The sequence below is a fragment of the Pelophylax lessonae genome, assembly GCF_965119305.1.
Source record: "Pelophylax lessonae genome assembly, chromosome: 1".
Lineage (NCBI taxonomy): Eukaryota > Metazoa > Chordata > Amphibia > Anura > Ranidae > Pelophylax > Pelophylax lessonae.
In genome coordinates this window covers 758,078,333-758,102,628 of record NC_138768.1, presented here as the reverse complement: position 1 = coordinate 758,102,628, position 24,296 = coordinate 758,078,333, and the positions used below count along the sequence as shown (strand labels likewise).

The 24,296-nt window shown below is 42.1% G+C and overlaps 1 protein-coding gene across 7 annotated transcripts in view; it reads left to right on the top strand.

The window, feature by feature from the left end:
* Positions 1 to 19,158, top strand: part of TBC1D1 (TBC1 domain family member 1) — a 379,700-nt gene extending 360,542 nt beyond the window's left edge. For all 7 annotated transcript variants that reach the window (XM_082248068.1, XM_082248069.1, XM_082248071.1 and 4 more), the window contains 3 exons: positions 11,696 to 11,865; positions 17,194 to 17,367; positions 18,688 to 19,158. In XM_082248068.1, coding sequence (XP_082104194.1) covers positions 11,696 to 11,865; positions 17,194 to 17,367; positions 18,688 to 18,876 — 533 coding nt within the window. In that variant the 3' untranslated portion in view covers positions 18,877 to 19,158. The remainder of the gene's footprint in view (positions 1 to 11,695; positions 11,866 to 17,193; positions 17,368 to 18,687) is intronic.
* The last annotated feature ends 5,138 nt before the right edge of the window (positions 19,159 to 24,296 follow it).

The window sequence follows — 24,296 nt, the reverse complement described above, 5'->3', positions numbered from 1 at the left end:
TGATCGCTACATGTTGGGTAAACTTCTAAACGTCTAAATTGAGCTTTTTTCGCAAGCTGTCATCTCTAGCAGGTTTGAATCGGAATGGTTGCTGCAGCAGTCTGATGGCACTGACTTTTTACCCCTCTGTCTAAACTGCATACAGTTTTGACTGTTGTGGATGTTTATCTGTGTAAGCACAAAAATAGGTAAACAGCTGATCAGGCTAATTAGAAGTGTTTTTCTATGGATGTCTAGCAAATTTTCCTTTTATAAGACAAACCCTTGAAAAAAAAGCAGTGGGAATGTGACTGGCATTATTCCCTTAAAATGGTTATAAAGCTTTGTTTAAAAAAAAAAAAAATAGAAATCACAAAATGATTTTGCACAGAGCAGCCTTGATCCTCTTCTTCTGGGGAGCCCCGCCAGTTCTTCAGGTCCCTCCTCTTCATCGGGTGTCCCCAGGGAAAGTCGCTATCCCTAGGGGCGCCCAAGCCAAGCTAGTCGTGCCCACTGCTATTAATCTGAGAAGAGAGACAGCGGCGGGAGCCGCTGCGCTCATAAACGTTGAATCGGATTGGGCTCAGGTAAGATAAGGGTGTTGGGAGGGGGGGGGGTCTTGGGGGTAGCTGCAACACACAAGGTTTTTAACCTCAATGCTTAGAATGCATTAAGGTGGAAAACCTTAAAGTTATTGTAAAGTCTCATTTTAAGAAAAAAAAAAAACAAACATTTTATATTTACCTGTTCTGTGAAGTGGTTTTGCACAGAGCAGCCTGGATCGTACTCTTCTCTGGTCCCTCTTCAGGTCTCCTAGCCCCTCCCTCCTGTCGAGTGCTCCCACAGCAAACAGCTTGCTATGGGGGCACCCGAGCTGAGCTGCAGCTCTGTGTGTCCATTCAGACAGGGAGTTGCCGTTTCGACTATGCCCTCTCTCTCTATTCTGATTGGCTAACTGACTTTGACAGCCGCCAGAGCCATTTGCCCCATTGATGTGTTTCAGCCAATCAGAAAGGAGAGTCCCAGGCGGCCGAGGGACTCGTGGACATCGTTGGACAGAGATTGGTAAGTATTAGGGGTTGCTGGGGGGGCTACTACACACAGAAGGCTTTTTATCCTAATGCACAGAAAGCATTAAGATAAAAACGTTCTGCCTTTACAACTCCATTAGGGCTTTAGAATTACGTTAAATGATTCTGTGCTTTGTCCTAGCCACTTATATGTCCTTTAAAGGATATCTTTCGATACTTGTTGAAAATGTTCTTGAATAGAGTGGCTGCATTAGTTTTAATTTTTCAGGATATTCAATTTGTTTTAGGTTCAGATACTTTATTTTTTTTTTTCAAGGAAATGGAAAGCTTCCTACAAGGTCCTTCCACTAGAAGGAAAGTAGTTTCTCTTTAAAGTGAAACACATGTTCCTGTGCATGGCCAAATCCTATTTTTGGGAGTAACTTAACATTTTAACTGATTTGGCCACTACTAGTAATTAATAGCTTTTGGCTGTACCTGGCCTTTTTTTTTCTTTTTCCAGCAGGCAGAATTTAGTGGCTGGTTAAGAGATTAGGACTGCAGGGTTGGAGTGAATGGAAAAGTCTGGGCTCTGGGAGGGTTTGTTATATCCTCTGTCCACAGAAGATGCTGATTTTGTTGGCTGCTGCAACAAACTATCCCTTGTGTTTCCTCCCTGGTGAATTCTAAATGCGGTAGAGGGGAAAACAGCTCTAAGAAAGGATATTATCTTCGGCTTCACTTTTTTTTTTTTGATTGGTGGTGACTTCCCTTTTTAAAGAGATGTGGAATTTGGTAGAGGGATGTATTCATTGCATATAGAGTTTCTTTCTGCCTTTGTACATACACAGACACACGCACACCCTCACTTCTCAAAGAAACTATCTAATACAAGCTTCTGAAAATTAAAAAGAAAAAAAAAATGCAAAGATGAAAAGAACAATGATGTATAATGAAATAAAGATAGTAGGTTAGTGCTGAGGATTACAATTTATTCTGATACCACTGTATAGTGGGCTGCTGCTGGTATAAAAGGTGGTGTACCTTTGTAAAGTGTATAGTGCAAAAGTATACCTGCGCTGCTAACAAAGCAAATACATAAATAAATCCCAATAAATATGGTGTATAAATAATCTGTGTAAAGTGCTAGTGCTCAACTTCAAACACACATTCCTATATCATAATCCCAATCAATATATAAAAATACAATAAATACAAATTTTATCACGTGTAAATGAATATCAATAAAGTCTTTCAATAAAAGACGTGCTTAAATAGTGACATTGTGCAAAACATAAGTCCAAAGTGCTGCGTGCTCGTGAAAACAAGTGCCGGTGCTTTCTCTACACGAGTGGGTGCTCCCCTCCTGGACCCCTACTCACCAGAAGCCAAATAATACACCGCTTTCAGAATATCCTTAGATAGGACGAGCCTTAATGGACCATCAACTCAATCAGCTTTCCTGTAGGTCATATCATCCAGGTATTGCTCAAAAAAATGGAAAGAGATGCTGGCATCGTGAAGTATATAATCACTTTATTCGATGCACACAATACAAGATACACTTACAATGTGGCAAAGGTTAAAACGCCTAAAAAATCATCCCACGGGTTGCCAATCCAAACGGCTATACTCACTCCCTGTGTCCCCGTATGTCGGAAGGTGGATGTAGTCTGGCGTAGTACGTACTCGGACGAACGGCTTAAGCCATAGTGCAAACCATTGCGGCTGCAGCACATGTATTCTTCTGTCCACTGTCCTTGCAGCTTAGGGGTTGATGGGAGGTAAAAAAAAAACTACTCCGCAGCATGTTTTGAACCCCTACAAGTGTAAACAAGGCATTTACAGAGGTTTTTATCTATGATGGTGCCTTTAGTGGGAATCCATCCCAGCCAAGTCAGTAGTTCTTAAAGTATATATAAAGAATGACACCGCGCTAACATTAAAGTATATATAAAGAATAACACAGCACTAACAAACAGAAATTCTTGAAGTATGTTAGCCCAAAAATAAAATTCTGTGTATATGTATATGTCTGTTTAATTATGTTGTACTGGGTAAACCTATCTTTACTCTATAAACACCGCTGACCTGAAATGTTTAAACAGTGCTGGATCATATATCCGTGAAAACACTTAGGCTCCGTTCACATCTAGGCGTTTTGGGGCGTTTTTGGGGCGTTTTTCTGCTCTAGGATCAGCTCTCAAAACGCCCAACAAGACAAATCCTATTCATTTCAATGGCCCCTGTTCACATCTGAGCGTTTTGACGCTGTATACAAAACGCCCAACGCTCAAAAAAGTACATGAGCTTCTTTTTGGGCAGATTACAGGCGTTTTCCATTGATCTCTATTCAATCTAAAAACGCCTGCACGAAAATCGCGGTAAAAATCGCGGTAAAATCGCGGTAAAAAACGCCGCAAAAATCGCGGTAAAATCGCGGTAAAAAAACGCGCGAAAAACGCTACGCTCAGGTGTGAATGTAGCCTAAAAGTGTGATGGCGTCCCCTTTTGTCCTGCCCCGACACCTTTCGTTACGCAGACATTATCAAGAGGCTTCTTGGTAACGTTGATGTGATGAAACGCGTCAAATGGGACGCAGCATACACCCAGAAGTATGGTTGAGTATACCCGGGAGAATTGGGGAACGATGGTATACATACTGTAGATAGTGCATATTAGGAGTACAGTTGTACACTGCAGTGTTTTTATATGATTATGGCGGACACACCTCAGTGCGGTGCATAGCACCATACAATGTGAGTAGGTGGTGTGTAAGCATTTATTGTTTTAAGACGTCTTAAAGGTTTTGCACTATATTGATTCCCCTTGCCTTTTTATGTAACATCAGAATACCTAATGCAAAGGGGATAACAATTAACACACCCTTAACCGCTTGCCGACTGCTCACAGTATATTTACTGCGGCAGTCAGCCCCTCACAGGCAAAGTGACGTTAATTAACGTCACTAGCCTGGGAGGGTCTGGGGAGCGAGCGCGCGCCGCCGGAGGCGCGCTCCCGCGCGGTCACCGACCCCCCCGCGCGTGTGACCGGCGGACCCGATGTCCGCCGGTCACTCGGCGATCGTCGGGGGAGAGGGAGAAAGGCAGGCAGCTTGTGTAAACAAGCCACCTGTCATTCTCCTCGGTGTAAAAACACTGATCGCACGGTTCTACTATGTAGAACCATTGATCAGTGTCCTTACTCCTCAAGTCACAGCCAATCACAGTAAGAATCACGCCCCTAGGGACACACACAGCCCCTCCCTCTCAAATAAAGTTAACCCCTTCGCTACCAGTGTATTTTTACAGTAACAGTGCATATTTATAGCACTGATTACTGTAGAAATGTCACTGGTAACCCCAAAAGTGTCAAAAATGTCAGTCAAGGGTCCGATCTGTCCGCCGCAATGTCACAGTACCGCAAAAAAAATCGCAGATCGCTGCCATTACGCGTTAAAAAAAAACAACAAAAATGACAAAAATCTTTCCCTTTGTTAGTAAACGCGATAACTTTTGCGCAAACCAATAAAAATACGCTTTTTGCGATTTTTTTTTTTTTTTTTTTTTTTTTTTTTTTTTTTTTTTTTTTTACCAAACATATGTAGCATAAAACAAATTGGCCGAAAATGTTAAAAAATTTTGATTTTTAAATTTTTTTTGGGGGGAATTTCATATAAAATATGTGAAAAATATTGTTATTTTTGCAAAATTTACGCTCTTTTTTTGTTTATAGCGCAAAAAGTAAAAAGCGCACAGGTGATCAAATACCACCAAAAGAAAGCTCTGTTTGTGGGAAAAAAAAGGACGTCAAATTTGTTTAGGTACAGCGTCGCATGACCGCGCAATTGTCCGTTAAAGTCACGCAGTGCCAAATCGCAAAATACCCCCTGGTCGTTTAGCAGCCAAATCCTCCGGGGCTTAAGTGGTTAAGGGAGCAGAATCTCCTGATGGAAATTGAAAGAGAACACAGTTAATGGGAACCCTTTGATATACACATGCCTTATATGATTCATCTGTAGTTAGATGGTCATGGCTATCTGGTGAGTTCTCCAGCTTGGAAAAGGTGGTGGAGCACTGAAGCACTACTTGTGTGATTTTTGGATAACACCCTAATTCGCACAGCACATTGGCATTTTATTGGAGGATTTGAAGAGAGTTTTTTTCTGTACTTTATTATGGACTAAAATGTGTATAGTGATGTTTAATTATTTAAAAAAAATACTACACATATATTTGTTTAATTATTATTATTATATAGGATTTATATAGCGCCAACAGTTTATGCTGCACTTTACAACTTGAAGGTAGACCGTACAAATGCAATACACTTTAATACAGTAGGAATCAGAGGGCCCTGCTCGTTAGAGCTTAAAATCTAAGAATTTGTTTAATTGCAATTTATCACTTTAAGTGAGTTTTCAGTGATATATGATCCAGCACAGTTTGAACGTTTCAGGTCAGTGCTGTTTATAGAGTAAAGATACATTGTCATCCCCCTTTTCAGGGAGTATAGCACCGCTGTTTTAACCTGCTTGTCTTTCATGGATCCGGAGCGCTGGTGGAATTTATGATCTACTTGGTGAATGTAGCCTTTTCCTTGTTGAGCACACCAAGCACGGAAGGTGCTCTGTGCTGGTGTGGTCAATTAGCATAGCTATGCTTTGCTTTCTGAATAAAGATTCAGGATGCAGTGCCCATGAACGGCGTTCCTGTATCTCCTGTATTCAGTTTAGCTGACAACCCCACATCCAGCCCTGCTGTGTTGATTGATAGCTGCTCCCAAAGTTGAAGAGAATGACTCTTTTAGACAGTAGTCCCCGGAACAAGTATCTCCATTAGAAAATTTCTCTGCACCTCCTATTCCTGGGATAACTCTAAAATTTTGCATTTTTCCCTCACTTTTTTTTTTTTTTGGCGTGACAATGCTCACTAGTGCAATGTCATATGTGTTTGCATGAGTTGTCTCTGTCTGCTTAGGATTCTAGGGAGTTCTGCAGTATGTATAAATGTGGTGGAGCTGATGTGAAGGATTTTCTTTGTCCTCTATTAAACATAGTGTAATATTGTATGTGCGTGTTTTATAATATTCAAAAGCTCTCTAAACTCTGTATATAAAGGAGCCAGCCTTGTAACCCCATTGCAATTTAAGAAGACTCCCAAATCCCTGTATGTGTGTAGAGATTTGCTCCCAACGCCTGTCACCGTGGAAAGTGCAGGGAGACTGATCTGTACAGATTATCAGATGAAGCCCATTGCAGATTTAACTACCCCTTTTGAAAACCATGATCTGTTTCTCTTTTAGATTGGGGTTTCTCTTTAATAGGAACACAAGTTATAACATTGTTTGTGGTTTTCGATCCTAGTGTATAGTGTTACAGAATTCCTTTTATTGGATGACATTCGGCACATTTGCCGTCTGACCTCACATGTACTGTACCTGATTGTATGACCGGCACAGAGGCACTCCCTGGCTAAGGGATCCATTACAGAGGAAGGAGGGGGTAGCACCTATTCTAGAACTTGTCCCCGCTGTGACAGCAGTCTAAATCCACTTGTGTTTTCTCTGTCTAATTAGAGCTGAATTGTGGAGTGTGAGAAGAGACAGTTGAGCTGTGACTAATGTTTTGATTGTGAAAGAGCAGATCTGTGTTGAGTTGTATGTGTAGCCATGATGCCAACTAGCCCCTAGAGCCCAAAGAGTTCATGCAGAGTTCAGGAATGCTATCAGGAAATCTGTAAGAATTTTGACTGCATCATTGTCTTTTTTTTTTTTTTTTCTTTTTTTCCCCCAACAAAATGACTTGGCAATTTTTCACTTTTAAAAAAGGTGCCATATTTAGTGGAATAAAATATTCCCAATAACAGGATATACCTGACTATCCAAAAAAAGGTTATGATTGTTAGTGTTTTGAGAGGCTATTGGAAATTGTGGTCCTAATCAGACAGTGAATTTATTTTCTTGAAATCCGTGATTGTGGGTACAATACTTTGCAGATTCCTCTAAAAAAAAAAAAATTACACATTTCTCTGTCATCCGTCGACAGACGCAGCCTCATCTCCATGAGCCGAGTGGGTTTATGCTCCTCCCATCAGGAGTAGTCAAGGTAGGAAAATTTGAATACACATGCCCAGGGGGCTGTCCCTCCAGTCATAAACCCCCACTGCACAACCCAGCCCATCAGTTTGTTTTCTGCCTAGAGAAGGAGTAGACCTAGGTTTCCTGCTGGGACTCCAGCCTCATTTTTTTTTTTATTCTTTTCCGAATATTTTCTTTTATTTCTCTTTACTCACTTGCTAGCTAGTCTTCAGGGAAGAATTTCCTGGTGATCTACAAGCAACGATGCCGGCTGGGGCTTTGTACTTCATAATCTAGATCCTTATGGTCCCCACAGTCTGGCCTACGAGTGTGAGCAGGTTATAGTTCTGACCTTGGCCTAGCCACAACGGTTTCCCCTTGTCTGGAGGGGGACGAGCCTGCGAGCGGATGCCTCGCCGGGACGCAAAGACTTGGAATGCCCTAAGTCACAGCATACCCCTTGGCAGACAGCACCCCCACTTTGGGTGGGAGGCAGTCTGCCCAGAGCGGAGCCCACTCGGTCCATGGTATGGTGCGAGATCTCCCGGCTCAAGGGGTGATTGTGCCAGTTCCCCAACAGGAACACTCTCAAGTTTTCTATTCAAACCTGTTCACCATGCCCAGAAAGGAGGGCAAGGTGCGTCCAATCCTGGACCTCAAGGCTCTGAACCGCTTTGTGTGGGTTTCAGAAATTCTGAATGGAGTCCATTCGGTTGGTGGTGGCATCTTTGAATCAGGGATTTTCTGGCTTCCATCGATCTCAGAGATGCGTATCGCCACGTCCCCATATTCGAGGGACATCCGCGATTCCTCAGTTTCGTGGTGGCAGAGGAGCACTTTTAATTCATGGAGTTACCATTTGGTCTCGCCTCAGCTACCAGAGTTTTTACCAAGGTCCTAGCCCCTGTGCTGGCCTTGTGGCATCGACGAGGTATCTCCATTGTGGGGTATCTGGACGATCTCCTGTTACGAGCAGTTTCCTGTTCAGATCTGCTGGAAAATATCTCTCAATTTCGGATCCTTTAGGGCTTCGGGTGGACGATCAATATCACCAAATCTGCCCTGACTCCGCCTGTGCGGGTCACCTATCTGGGGCTGATCATCGACTCTGCTCTAGCGAGGGTCTTTCTTCCCATGGACAAGCTTCAGAAGTTGTAAAGGGCGATCGAACTGCTGATGAGGCCGATCAGTCCTCCTTGCGGGCTTGCACAAGGGCCCATGGGTTCGACCTTTGAAGCATTCCCGTTTGCGGGAAAAGGGATCCTCGGTCATTGGACCAGAAGATTTGGTTGAGCCATCTCACAAAGTCGGCTCTCTCTTGGTAGATCCAGTCACCTGTCCTGTGTCATGGCAAGTCCTTCCTGCCGGTGTTTTGGACGGTGGTCACCACGGACGCCAGCCTATCAGATAGGCTGCGGTGGAGCGCTGGGGAAGCTCTGTGCTCAGGGGACTTGGGCGTTGGAAGAGTCTTCCTGACCGATAAATATTCTGGAGCTGAGAGCGATCAAGCTCTGCCTGCTTCACTTGACGAGTCGGCTACACGGCTCTCCGGTTCGGGTCCATTTGGACAATGCCACGGCAGTGGCTTACATCACTCATCAAGGGGGCACTAGGAGTGCCCTGGAGGCCAAGTAGGTGGCCGAGATTCTGGTATGGGCGGAACACAATGTTCTGTCTCTTTCCCCAGTCCACATCCCGCGTGTGGAGAATTGGCAAGCAGATTACGGAGTCGTCAAGTGTTGGATCAGGGGGAGTATCCCTGCATCCGCAGGTGTTTCATCTCTTGTGTGTCCGGTGGGGGACCTCGGATGTTGATCTGTTTTGCGTCTCGCCTCAACAGGAAAGTTTAGAGGTTTGTGGCCAGGTCTCGGGATCCTCTGGCTGACGCCACAGATGCTATGGTGGCTCTTTGGAGTCAGTATCACCTGATCTTTGCCTTCCCTCCGCTTATTCTCCTGCCAAGGTTTCTTTGCAGAGTGGTGATGGAAGGCATTCTGGTCTTTCTGGTGGCACCAGACTGGCCTCGCGGTCTTGGTACGCAGAGCATGTAAAAATGGTCGCGGATCCTCCATGGAGTCTTCCTTTGCGGGAAAATCTACTATCTCAAGGACCGATTTTTCATCCTGCTTTACGGTCCCTGGCTTTAATTGCTTGGCTGTTGAAAGCAGGGTGTTGAGGGATAGAGGTCTCTCTGATTCGGTGATTCCTAACCTTTTGAAGGCCAGTAAGTCGACATCTAAGGAGATCTATCGTCGTACGTGGAAATCGCACATTTCTTGGTGTGAATCGCTGTACCTGCACTGTACCTCGCTTGTTTTCTGTAGCTAGGGTTTTGGCCTTTTCCCAAAAAGGGGTTGAGCAGCGCTTGGCGTTTGGTACTATCAAGGGCCAGGTTTTGGCCTTGGCTATTTGCTTCCAACATTCGTTGACTACTCATTTCATACTCAGTTTAATTCGCACCTTCATTCAGGGGGTGCGTCATCTGGTCCCTCTGAGGAGATCCCTGTTACCGCCATGGGATCTTAAAGCAGAGTTCCGGCCATGAAAACATTTTTTTCAATAAAAATACCCCCGGGACAGTCAGGGCTAGTACATTCCACAATGGATAGCCTCTGTCCTGCCCCAGGTCACACGTACCTGCAAGAAGAAATAGTTACCTTTTTAAAATTTCTTCTCCAGCGTTGCCATCTCGGATGTGGGCAGCTGAAGCCAGCGCCCATCCTCTTCAGCGTCCTCTTCCGTGTCCTCTTCTCCCAGAATGCGCCTTGCACCGGCCCCGCTCGTCACTTCCGGAAGCTGTTTAGCAGGGAATGCGGCGCCGCACCAGAAGTGACAAGCGGGGCCGGTGCCGTCGCATTGATTCCTAGGAGCGATGACGTTCAGCTCCCAGGAATCATTGGAAACCGGAAGTGACGGCGCGGGCCGCGGCCGCCGAGGAAGGAAGTGGAATAAAGTTGAGTATATTTTTCTACAATAACAAGGTAAGTAAAAAAAAAGAAAATCGTAACTATCCATTTCAGGTGACGAAAAGCAAGCGGATGGCCACAAAATCGATTATGTTGATTTTGTGGCCGGAACTCCGCTTTAATTTGGTTTTGTCTGTTCTTCAAAAGCCTCCATTTGCGAATGCTAGGGAGATTTCTCTGCTTTCTTAGCCAATAGGAAGGCAACCTTCTGCGACAATCACTTCTGCCTGCAAAGTCTCTGAGTTGGCGGCGTTGTCCTGTCATTTGCCTTTCTGGTGGTCCACAGGGATAAAGTGGTCCTATTCACCTGAATGAAGACATTGTGTTGCCTTCCTTATGTCCTAAGCCTAAACATCACAAGGAAGTTGCTTTGCACTCTTTGGATGGGGTTCGGACGATAGGGAATTAGCTAACAGCTACTGAGTCCTTCAGGAAGTCGGACTCTTTGTCCTTCCGGACAGTCCTCTCAATGGTTTGGCTGCGTCCGCTGCGACCATTTAGAGATGGATCAGGCAGACGGTTGTTCAGGCTTATTCGATCAAGGGCCAGGTACCAGCTTTCCCTGTGAAGGCACATTCTACTAGAGCGTTGAGTGCCTCTTGGACTTTTCACCATCAGGCCTCTGTTGTACAAGTTTGTAAGGCAGCGACTTGGTCGTCTGTGCACACCTTTGCAAAATTTTACAAGGTGGATTTGTCGGCTTCTTCGGATGCCTCTTTTGGCCACAAGGTTTTGCAGGCTGCGGTTTCATAAGAGAATGTTTGTAATTCTCTTCGGGGTCTTTTATCTGGGTTAGCTCCTGTTTGGTTGAGCTCCATGTTGCCCGGTTGGCTACGTTTAGCCTTTTTGGAGTTGACGTTAATGTCTGGTTGCGTTTTCCCAACCCTCATGCCTATACTGCTTTGGGATGTCCCACTCAGCTCATGGAGATGAGGCTGCGTCTGTCGACGGACGATAGAGAAAATACGATTTTTTGTAAAATCCTACTGTAAAACCTTTTTCTCTGATGTCCGTCGACAGAAGCAGCACCCGCCCCTCTGTTTGGGGTTGGTTCTGTTGTCTTCACTGCTTTTAAACTAAATGGATGTGCCGGGTTGTGCAGTGGGGGTTTATGCCTGAAGGGACAGCCCCCTGTGCGTGTGTATTAAAATTTTCCTGCCTAGACGACTCCTGATGGGAGGAGCATAAACCCACTCTGCTCACGGAGATGAGGCTGCGTCTGTCCTCCAGGTCTGTGTGCTCAGCACTCCTTCCTCACCTACCTGTTTTGTCACCATACCAGGCTGATCCTCTGTCTCTCTCTTCATGATCTCGCTGAGGAAAGTTTTCTACTGCTTCCTGCCCCTGTAACACTCCAAAAAATATTGGCAGCAGTTGTCACTAGAACAACCATCCCCCACTCTGTAAAAAGGTGCTTTTGTTTTGCCTGTTCCCATTGGACAGATTTCCTATCACTACTTTCTGACAGCAAGTGAGGGAAATTCTGCAAATAGGAACAAGAATGGCAATAGATAGATGGAGATGACCATGTTGTACACTACAGAAAGGTTGTTATTTAGAGCTTCTGAAATTGCTTCTTTTTGTTTCACAATATTGCCAGAGTGTATCTGGCATGGCTGTACCCATCATAACTTTTTATGCCCTCTGTTCTTCTTCTCTTAGATCTGATTTTTCTCCAGGGATCAGAAGTTATTTTTAAAGTAGCTCTAAGTTTGCTGGGGAGTCATAAACCCCTAATATTACAGCAAGAAAACCTTGAATCCATTGTAGAATTCATAAAGAACACTCTTCCAAACCTGGGATTGGTTCAGATGGAGAAGACCATAAACCAGGTGATGTAATCAATCATGTGTATCTTTGTTTTCTGGTGTTGACAAGGTGGTGATGCATTTAAGGGAAAGTGTCCCTGGCTTGCACCCAATTGCTGTAGCTTCAGAAAATTCTTAAAGCCCTAGTACACAGTACCTAGTAGGTTTTTTTTTTTTTTTTTTTTTGTTGCTCAACCCAGCAGGGCCTAATGGAAAAAACTGACCGCTCAGGAGGAGCCACTTTACTAACTATCCAACGTTAGAACAGTGATCTCCCCCCGCTGAGCTATTGTGACGGGATGCCATTGGCTGAAAGCGCTGATCGGGAGCCAATTGGCAGACCTTCTTGCATTACACCCTTTCGACAGAAGCTGGCTGAACAGACCGACTCCAGTACACACGGGCCGAATGTTACCTGGTTTCTATTGAACTAGCGGATGCCGCCCAACATTCGGCCGGTGTGTACTAGGCTTAATTCACAAGTAAGCAAAATATTCATCTAACAAATGTCCTTGCTTTCATCAAAATCAAGTAGAAGTACTCCTGTATTCAGTTGGGCTCTTTGACATGTTTGTGGTATTGTGCAATCTAAGGCATACATGGATAACAATGTTGCACATTACCAATGACTGAAGCGTTCTTCATGATGTATAGTGCCTAAAGCAGATCATTCGGGTCATACAAGCTTTCGTTGTTTTTCTGCTTTCTTTTTCTTATGTATTCAAGATGAGCACAGGTAAGTCAATGTTATGGTAAAGTATCATGGAAATAAAGTTTAATGTACTTTACATGTATGCCAGATTTTATTATAGAAAAATATCATCCAAGTTTCATGGTTGGAAACAGAGTAGTAGTATCCCCTTCCTGTATACGTTCATCTCCTGCCCATTCAGTCTATGCTGATTGCATTTCCAAAGACTTCCCTTTTCAAGTCAATTAAAAGTGATTATTACGTTTTTCTTTTTTTTTAAATAACAGACATCTATATACTTGCCTGCTCTGTGCAATGGAATTGCACAGAACTGCACCGAATATCCTTTTCTTTGGTCCCCCACCGTCGCTCTTGGCTCCCCCTCTCTGTCCAGTGCCGCATGGGAAGCCACTTTCCATGGGGGCACTTGTGTGTGCTCGTTAACGGCCCCTGCTCTGCGTCCATTAATACAGACAGTGTGACTCAACCCTGCCCCCCGCTCCCTCATCACTGGCTTTGATTGACAGCACTAGGAGCCAGTGGCCCAGCAAACCAGTAAGAACACAGAAGTGAGGGGAGAGAAGAGCTGCAGACCTGCACAGCGCTGGATTGAATGAGGGCTCAGGTAGGTAAAAGGGGGGGGGGGTGCAAGGAGCCAAGAACTATGCCTACACATTTTTTTACCCTAATGCAAGCAATGTTTAGACTTTAGAACCACTTTAAATGTAAAGCTGAATTCCAGGAATTCAGAAACTTTGTAAAAAGGGAAGACACTTTAAGTCCAAGGAGATGCCTGCCACCTTATGGGCTTATCTCTATTATTTATATCTGACAGGTTTATTATGCTCCAGCAGCATAGCTTCCAGAGCTCTGATCCTAAACTCCGCTAGTGTCTGCTCCTTCTTCAAATCTGGAGTCAGTACAGCTACTATGCCCTCCCCCCCCCTCCCTTGAGTGCGGGCACAGCCTCATTGCAATGTATAATGTTTTTTTTATCTGCCTGGAGTTGGGCTTTACAGGAGTCTGGCCAAAGTCCTACCAACCAACTCCTACCCCCACACACCCCACTACTCTCCTTTTTGAAATTGAATCATCCCTGCTCTGCACGTGCCTCTGCCTGTCATTGGATCTGCTGTGTGGCCAAAGTGTGCTCCTTTTTGTCCCCTCCGCAGCCTGCTGTCACTGCCTATACTGGCAGGGGAGAGTAGTTAAGATTACAGAGCACACAGCGTGTTGCCCACAGGACTCACAGTGGGAAGATCTGACAGGTGGGCACAGTGCAGAAAGCAAGGGTGGGTGTGGGAATGGGAGTTCTTAGGCTCTAATTGTATGTTATTCAGCAGAGACTCTGGGAACCCTTCTGGTGATCCAAATGAAACTTGCAGTGCCACTCTAAGCTGAGACAGATCTCCCCGCCAGTTGCAGCGAAGGGAGCTGCAATCAGTGCACCATTCAGACGTGTAAGAGCATACCAAGATATAGAAAAGATGGGGCTTTACGGGCCAATGGGAGGAGAAGGATCAAACAACAACATAAAATATAATTTTTTATACAAATTTAAAACGATGCATAGGAATGGTTACCCATGTCAAACACAATTAAAAATAACAAACATATAGAGTTGCATTGTAGAAATTCTTCCCAACAAGGGAGAGTTGATAGCCTGTATCAGAGGATGATGTTAGGGTCTCAGATGGAGCACGGTCTAAGGGTCCCTAGCAAGCCAACGCGTTTCGCACGAGGCTTCCTCAGGGCCAGAGAGACCAGAACAGACCGATATTTCTACAAATTATGCATAATATAATATAATTAATTTACCAAAGAACAACAGTATTTTGTGTATTTACATACTATTATTAATATGCTGATATTTTTCAAAACATGATTAGACAATAGTTTTATACTGACCCGATGCGACTCAGGTACTGGCAGGCAAGACAAAACGCAAGATGATGTTAAAAGGTCCAAAGTAAATATTGGTATAATTTCTGTATAATTGCCACAAGTAGCAGCAGTAATTCTGAAGCTTCACTACAACAGCATATATGCACATGTATCCATATCCGTATTCAGGGCCTGACTGGCTACTGTAAATAGATACATATAAATAAATGAAAGACTACAAGAGTATCTGTATGCATGGTGTTTTACAATATATATATATATATATATATATATATATATATGCCTCATGCTTGTTATATGCTTTTTGCAGGTATGTAATTTTTCAAAACTATTCCCTATAATGACTATAGCCTCTATATATAGTTTGTTATTATCAATACCTGCAACTGACTGAAGCGTATCCCCCTGTTTCCCCTTCTTTTATAACTATAGCCCCTAGTACACAGGATATCTTGACATACCCTATTGCTGGGATGCCCTTACATATTTTGGATGTACACCATCCGTATAATATATGAAGGTGGGTTTCTATTTATATATATATATATATATAGTAAAACACTATGCATACGGATACTCTTGTAGTCTTTAATTTATATGTATCCATTTACAGTAGCCAGTCAGGTCCTGAATACGGATATGGATACATGTGCATATATGCTGTTGTAGTGAAGCTTCAGAATTACTGCTGCTACTTGGGGCAATTATACAGAAATTATACCAATATTTACTTTGGACCTTTTACCATCTTGCGTTTTGTCTTGCCTGCCAGTACCTGAGTCACATTGGGTCAGTATAAAACTATTGTCTAATCATGTTTTGAAAAATATCAGCATATTATTAATAGTATGTATATACACTGGATACTGTTGTTCTTTGGTATATTAATTATAATATATTATGCATAATTTGTAGAAATATCGGTCTGTTCTGGTCTCTCTGGCCCTGAGGAAGCCTTGTGCGAAACGCGTCGGCTTGCTGGGGACCCTTAGACCGTGCTCCATCTGAGACCCTAACATCATCCTCTGATACAGGCTATCAGCTCTCCCTTGTTGGGAAGTATTTCTACAATGCAACTCTATATGTTTGTTATTTTTAATTGTGTTTGACATGGGTAACCATTCCTATGCATTGTTTTAAATATGTATAATAAAATTATATTTTAGTTTATTTTGTGTTGTTTGATCCTTCTCCTCCCATTGGCCCGTAAAGCCCCATCTTTTCTATATTTTGGTATGTCATTACTCAGGGGTATGGGCCCCCTCACATGGTATTTTTGTGTTTGACCACTTAAGCCTCGGAGGATTTGGCTGCTCAAAGTCCAGGGCCTATTTTGCGATTCGGCACTGCGTGACTTTAACGGACAATTGCGCGGTCGTGCGACGCTGTACCCAAATTAAATTGACGTCCTTTTTTTTCCCACAAACAGAGCTTTCTTTTGGTGGTATTTGATCACCTGTGCGATTTTTACTTACTGCGCTATAAACAAAAAAAGAGCGACAATTTTGAAACAATACCAAAATTTTTCACATTTTTTTATATGAAATTCCAAAAAAAAAAATGTAAAAATCTAATTTTTTTAACATTTTAGGCCAATTTGTTTTTTGCTACATATTTTTGGTACAAAAAAATTGCAATAGGCGTATTTTGGTTGGTTTGCGCAAAAGTTATTACGTTTACTAAGGGAAAGATTTATGTCATTTTTATTGTTTGTTTTTTTTTTAAACTAGTAATGGCGTTTTTTTTTGGCTGGACTGCGACATTGCTGCAGACAGATCGGACCCCTGACTAACATTTTTGACACTTTTGGGGGTACAAGTGACATTACTACAGTAATCAGTGCTATACATATGCACTGTCACTGTAAAAATTACACTGGCAGGGAAGGGGTTAACTTAGGGGTTAAGTGTGTCCCTAGGGGCGTGATTCTTACTGTCAAGGGGTGTGGCTTGTGATGTAACCACAGAGACATACGATCCTACACAGCAGGATCGTATGATCTCTGCAGTTACATCAGGGAGAATGACAGACGGCAGTTTTTACATCAGCCGCTTACCTTTCTCCCTCTCCAGCGGGAGATCGCGAGTTGCCGGCGGACATCGCAGCCGCCGGTCACTCACGCGGGGATGGCAGTGAACGAGCGGGGGGCAGGAGCGCGCCTCCGGCGTTGCGTGCGCGCCCCCAAGACGCTCGTGGGCGAGCGACGTACCGGTACGTCGCTTTGCCCAGGAGGGGCTGACTGCCGCCTATATAGTCGTGCGGCGGTCGGCAAGTGGTTAAAACGTGTCAGAGCATTATCAAAAAAAAAAAGAAAGGGCGCCACTCGCCAACCCAGTGCATTAGTATGTTGATGAATGTGGGCTCAGCCAGTGTCACTCCAGCCACATCCCCCTCTGACATGTTTCGCCCTGCTCACCGGGGCTTGGTCACAGAGGTGGGGAAAACAGAGCCAGGCATGGGTTTGTAGAAGCATCATCGGCTGTGAAAAGAAACAATACAGGTGTATGTAAGGGAACCCATACTATTATAAGTTCATGGTCACTGAACTGATCATAGGCAAATAGCAGAAGGGGGAATGCAGCCAACGTAAGGCATACTGACCAGGCCAGCTGGAAGCGGTTCTCTTCTGTTGTCCTTACGTCGGGGGTAACAAAAGTGTTAAGGGCTATAGGGATCACTAATTTAGGTAGGGCCTTGGGTCTTTGTATACCTGCATCTTGTGAGATCCATAACATTATCTTATGTTTTATCTTTAGGTATTTGAAATGAACATTTCAAAGCAGCTGCAAGACTATGAGGTGGAGTATCATGTTCTGCAAGACGAACTAATAGACTCATCACCACTCAGTGACAATCAGAGAATAAATAAGTTAGAAAAGGCAAATAATGGCTTACGCAAACAAAACTTTGACCTTCTGGAGGAGTTGCAGGTATGTACATACTGCAAGATATAAATGAACAGTTTACAAAGTACATTTGTTCGCTTTCTGCTGAGTCTGTATTTGTGATATTCTATTTACTCTTTTTTTACATAAATGTTTCCATTAATGCAGGATGAAGCACAGTCCTGTATTATGTGACGTACAGCTCAAAGGGTGTTTGAAAAAGTAAATCAATGTAAAGACAACATTTGAAAACAATTACAATTGATTTATGTTTGTAGATTGCCTTATTCCTTGTATAACTTTTTTTTTCGTTTTCATTTTAAGATTAAAGAAGTTGTGCGTTTTTTATTTTATTTAAAATGTTGCTTTTAGACTTGCTTACGTTTTCAAACATTTTTAACCGTATTTATTATTACACTTCCTTCCTGTTTCACTTTTCTTTCTAAATTGCCTAAAGATCTGAATTTATTTTTTACTGGAGGTTTTGTGTAACAGAAAAAAAAACGGTGAAGTCAGAGCAAAAAAATTCTAAACAATCTGCCCCCATGGGTAGCCCCGAGACATAGATGAAATGCAATAGATTGTGGAGACCAATTCTGCATTGTGACTTCAAAAAATTAGAAACTGCCTAGGCCAGAGGTGTTAAACTCAATTTAATTGTGGGCCACATCAGCATTAGAGTTTTCCCCAAAGGGGCGGTTGTATCTGTAAAACTATGTATCTACTTAGATACCTAGGAGTGTGCAGTGTACAGAGTGTAGAGTTCACAAGTGCGCTACATACAGATTGCAGAGTTCAGGGGTGTGCTTCTGCAGACTGCAGGGTTAAGGAGTGTATGACATACAGAATGCAGATTTTATGGGTGCTCTACGTGCAGAATACAGAGATAAGACGTGCGGGGCATGCAGAGTTCAGGAGTGTGTGGAGTACAAAGTGCCCCCACCTCTCATAAAGCTTCCTTGTCTGTACTTGTAGTTCTGAACTCTGTGAATGAATGACGCGGCTGTGTGTGTGGAGCTCCGCGCGGCTGCATTCTTTTGTGCTGGAAACTTCTCCCCATACTGCTGTCACAGGGTGACAGACGATTGGCGAGCCGCTGCAGCAGTGGGAACATGGTTCATGGTCCACCCTGAATGCCGGTGAAACCTGTTCCCCAAGGTAAACTTCTCCTCCTAGAAAGCTTTTTTCACAATGGTATGAGTACATAGGTACTTGCATTTTGTCTTGTTGGAGTCCAATTTTAATTTATCCGATCCAATAATTTTGTATGTTATCAAGTACCATACAAACAAAATGTTTTGAATAGCATTCTTAGACCAGAAAAATGCCTCCCATGATACCTGTGTATTTTCTTCTGCTCTATAGGTATCTAAAGGAAGAATCCAAAGTCTGGAATCCACAGTTGACAATCTTCAAAGCAATGAGGCCAAATTAAAGCAGGTGCTCTGCACGTTGGAACTGGAGAGATCAGCCTTGTTAACAACAATAGAAGAACTGAAAAAACAGATCATGGTCTACCAGGAGAACGGTGTTCAGTTTGAGCAGAAAGCCTGAGAACATTGCTAGTACTCAATGGGAGTGATACCAGCAGTGTTTGGGCTGTGTCCCTTCTGTTTACTGTGCATACACCTTCTTTATAGTGCTTGAGTGGATCATCTCGTGTCTCAGGAAAGACTGCTCTCCTTTTGAACGTCAATGTTCACACTGTTGTCAACTTTTACCTTCATTCCTACAAGTGGCAACTTCCATATTGCTTTAAAATCGCTTTCTAAAGACAACCTAACACTTGGAAGATAATTATAAAGAGAAAAAAATTGTCCATAAGGGTTTAGAAAGGAAGAAAACTTTGAGGTGTACCTCTTTAAAGGAAGCCATTTTGTAGACTTAAAAAGGTATTCATTCTACCAAGTCACCAGAATCATGTGATCTCATATAGACAGTCTTTTAAAATAACACCAATGCAAAGTGGAGTGATGTGCTGCACAGTATATAATGGAAACTTGTACCGAGTATATTAAGGTGATTGTACTTTTTGACCTTCTGAAAATGCTAGTAGCATGGCTGTCTCTGGTTTTAATATCTTGGGCCACTGTCCTTGTACACGCATTCCACTGCATATAATCGGAACTGAAGGTCTGCATATTTTTTTCAGACTCGGAAGGTATTGAAACCATTGAATGTGACAGCCAGGTCATTTGAATTTTCAGGAAAGGTCACCAATGTCGACCTATTTATTTTGCTATGTCCAGGTTTCCTAATCCCTGATTAGTCAGCAAGGTAACAAAGGGTAGTTGACTGTACCTTCTGTCTTTGCATCTTTTTTAAAGCTTCTATGATGTCACTAGTTACTGTGACCTGATAGGCTGCTGTCTCCTCAGTAAGATTTCCTCACCTTATGCACCTCATTTATCAAAGTGTTTCGATTTTTTTACACTTTTATTTTTAATTCACCTTTATATTTTTTAAAGTATTTAGGTAGGGAAATAGTATGCAGCAACTACTGATTATTTTGTTCACGTGTAATCCTGCTGCTTTTAAGCTAAAGGATGTATGAAAGACTGAATTTCCTTTGTTAGTAACAAAAAAATGCATCATCTTTCATTGCCGTGTATTTTATGTATAGCTTCCCTGATAAATGTGCAAATATTGCAGCGTCAAAGTGGAACGAAACAATGTGAGGTCCGAGTATTTGCATTTTATTTTTTAATGAACTACATATTTATAACTATATATTAATAGTTTTTCTTACAAATACAATGTATTTTTAAACCTTAATGGCTGCTGTGCTTTTGACCTAATATACAAATATTTGTGGACTTCATCATCCATAAAGATTATTTTATGAATGGCTTTAATATTGTTCTAGTTCAAATTCCTATTCTCCTTTAGGGATCATTTGACACTTTCACAGATGATGAATGGTGGTTGCTTGGTAAGGTCTCCGTCTCTGGAAGCAGGTGGGAACATTTTCTTCTTGGTGATCTCCATGATTTATCTGGACACAGGTTCATTCAAGATTTATAATGGTGACTTTGCCAAGCATCAGTGCCTATCTCTAAGGTTGCCATCTCGTACTAAAAGCTCCTATGTCTGACTGTTAGTTTGGTCCAAGACAGAACACACATTTTAAACCTTACATATGAAGTCATGGCTATGCAAGCATTGCCTCTGTGAGCTGAACAATAGCAGGCTTTAAAACTGGATGGGAAACTTGATATTAACAAATAGCCATCCTGACTGGTTCTATAGTGGTTTTGACAGGTACACCGTAAAGACCACAGACTGCAATGGAAGAAAGCTTTTCCTAGAAGCAGTTTAGCCAGCTGAGCAGTAACTTCATGTTCATTAGCAGGGCATCGGTGGATTATACCTCCAGTCGTGTTTGGTCCATCTGGGTGGAGCTTTGCCAAACACTGCGTCCAATCATTCTTACCCTTCTAAAATCGGGAAAGTTGGGTGAAAGATGTTAGCGGCTCTAAAATTTTTATTCAAATTCATGATTCAGATTTCCTTCACTCTTATGCATATTGAGCACCGATGGTAAATTTATGGCAGCCAGTATCAGTAGGAAATAGATGTCTTGGCCACTATGGGTATTAATATTTTCAAACGCGCCGCAAAAAATTTTCTACTTTTATTTTGAGAGTAAATTTGCCTTTGTTTACCTAGTAGTTTTTGTAGGTAATGCGTTGGTTTTCTAGAGTCTGGGCCTTTTTGCCATAAGCTAAAGTAGACATGAGTCAAAACGCTCTAGGAACCCAGGGTGGCTTAGTCTGTGCAACCTCCGTTAGGTAAACCCCCCCCCAGAATTCTGTTTTTGAGTGTACAACATGTCAATAGGTTCTTTAGCTGCATCACAGGAAAACTTTTTTAGAATGACATTAATAATTTATTCCCATCTGGCTTCTAATTGGATATCCTAAATGTAAGAAGCCGAGTCTGACATACATATAACTTGGCATTTTAGAAAGGAGAGCAGGTTTTAAATATACAACAAATAAATAGGTGGTAAGCAACCATAGAGCAGGTTACATGTGGTCTACAGAGAGAACATAATATTGATAAACAGATGCCTATAGCTGCTAGCTTTATCTGAGTTGCAGACCATTTTATGTTTGGAGAACTGTCTATAGAAGAGGGGATGGTTTGGAACATTTCTCAGATTCCCAAGGAACCTTTTTATATTGTTTTTAAATATGCATGTTCTGGGGCTGTCATGCTGACTCTGAATACTTCTACTAAATCAGTGACGTAAAACAAGTACACAGGATAGAACTTCAGACTTCACTGCTGGCATGCTTGTTCCAGGTCAGGGATTTTGGAGTAAATGCACTTTTACAAACAAATCGTCAATGACCTTACTGGTTTCACAGGGTTTCCTCCAAAGAGTAAAATAGATTTTTATATTTGAGTTGAGGAACTTTGTCCCAAATATAGTATCCACAGTGTGGTGTTCCAAGGAAACATTGGAACGTCACAACTTTGTAAAGGGGCTTTGTGTGCCTGGAAATTGTCCTAAGAAAATTAGAACTATGTGGGTGCTGGGTTTTGTACAGACTTCGTATTTTTAAGAACTTTTTTCAACCTTTGACATTGTTGCTTGTAGTTCTACAAGTCACAGGTCACTACTTGAGTGTGACATAAAACACAAAAATGTGGACAAATAAAAGATCTGTGCCCCCAGAGATTTACATAAGAGCGACACTGAGACATTAGAACAGGCTAAAGTTTTATAGTTTTTCTGCCTTGTGTTATTTAAAGCCCAATTCTAGGAAAATTAAAACTCCACCCTTGCTGTGAGCCCCCCCGCACTGCAAGGGTTTGATGCTAGTTTAGAGGATAAAGGAGTAAATACAGTGCTGCACTGGACCCCCAAAGCCTGCTCTGCAGATTGTGACAAATTCCGATCGCACTCCGGTTAATGTCCCTGTATTGTGCGAGATTCTACCAACACACCTAGGCTTTGTGCGGAGGAGGAGAGTGCTGGAATTGGGTGTAAGGTAGGTAATAGACCCTTTATATCTCTCCTAGACTTACTGAGTATTGAGCCCTTGCAGTTGGGGAGAAACACTTCAAAGGCAGATTTTTTTTTTTTTTCTCTAGAGTCCGGCCTAATGATGAAAGAAAAAGAAAATCTAAAATATTAACAAGTTCAGCAGGCATCTTAGCCAGTGCTGAAACATGGGTGCTCTGGGTAGCCCTAAAGAGATAAATATTAAAGTACAAAGTTTGTCACTTGTCTGCCAAAACCCAAGATTGAAAGATTGATGCTGTATCCCTGCTTGCCTGTGCTTCTTGTGTCACTTCTTTATTCCATTAAAGTGGGAGTAAACTCCTTTGCTTGATTTTTACCTATAGGTAAACCTATAAAAAGGCTTACCTATAGGTGCAGTAAATATATCCTAAACATGCGCCTTGTCAAGCGGTTCTTGTGTTACAATCAGATCCAAAACCATTCTCTAGTTTTCTTAAAAAAAAAAAAAAAAAACATTTATTGTTTTTAATTGATAGCGGTTGCTAGTGTCCTGGTTTATAGACGTTCAGCTCTACTAGGTTTGAGGCACACTGGTTGTAAATGAACATGGCTCACAATTTACTAAACTACCACACCAGTCTTATTGGCCTTTTCAGCAAAGCAGTGACTGATCATAATTTGCAAAGTGCACAAACCTGTAGCACCTGATTTTTTTTATTTATTTATTTTTTTACTGGACTGTAGACAAACCGGAAAAAGATGAATTCTGATTGGTTGGCACTGATTGTTCTACATTTTTAAAGTACGGTTCAGCCTGTAAAATTGTTTTCTCTTAAAACTAAAGATAATTTTTTTCTACATATTTCACGCATTCACATATTTCAAACTGTTTTTGCACTTGAAAATATTGCAAAACAATTACACCCAAGTTATTTTTCTTTTCTTTTTTTTAAATCTTGAAGCAAAAGAGAAATAGTAAGCTAAAATAATTGCAAAAGCCAACTGGGCACAGTACTGTGCTAAGTTCTAACCAGCTGCAGAGACTTTGTTGTCTATCCATACAAATTGAATGGTGGGTCTATGCCTTATGCAATATTGCACTTTTGATCTATCTACATTTTTATTTACTGTTCTTGTTGAAGAGGGTGGGGACGGACCTTAGGTTCATAATTTTGGTTCCACTGTATTTTAAACCTAAACATTTAGCTTTGAGGGTTTGATTTAGGTAGGTGACAACTGGATCGTCTTTTAAAACTGAATACATACCAAAACATACTCACAAATCGTGTTTGAAAAGTATATAAAAATGATCCCAAACCTGTTCACACCTTTAATTTATGCACATTTTATGGATCTTCTCACAGGACCATGTTTGAGTGAATCACTGTTTTTCGTTGATTTGTTTGGCCTTGGGCTTCTTTAAATTCTCACCTCCGTTTACCATTCAGATATAAACGAGTACACAGAGTATCAGGATAGCTGGATGGCAGAATACAAAATGTTACCAGCAGTTGGCCTTGTATCTTGAATCACAGCTCCAGGTTTCAGTTGAAGTAAGTAACGGCTTGGTGGGAATCCTGGGCTATTACGCAGTTTTCAGGGAGAGTTGGAATCGGATGAATAGTTTAATTTTTACATAAAGATTTTCATGTGAACATTATGACAAGTGACTGTCTGGAGTTCCAGGAAAGAGTTCAGGATTATACAAGTGCTACCCCCTTTCACCATCTTACTCAAACAAGACTGATACTTTTGGCCGGGAGTCTTCAGTTTATGTGCCGGTAAATATACAGTATTTATAATGTGTCCTTATAGTATGGTTTTAGAACCATTTCCAGCAGGTTATTTAGGGCTGGTTCCTCTTCCATATTTCAAGCAGGCAGTGTTATTCTTTTAAAAGTGAGGAACGTTTTCTGTATAAAAAGAATGTACATATTTATCACCACTGACGTCATTTAGTGTTTTCTGCATTTCTTGTGTTCATATTTACATCCATAAA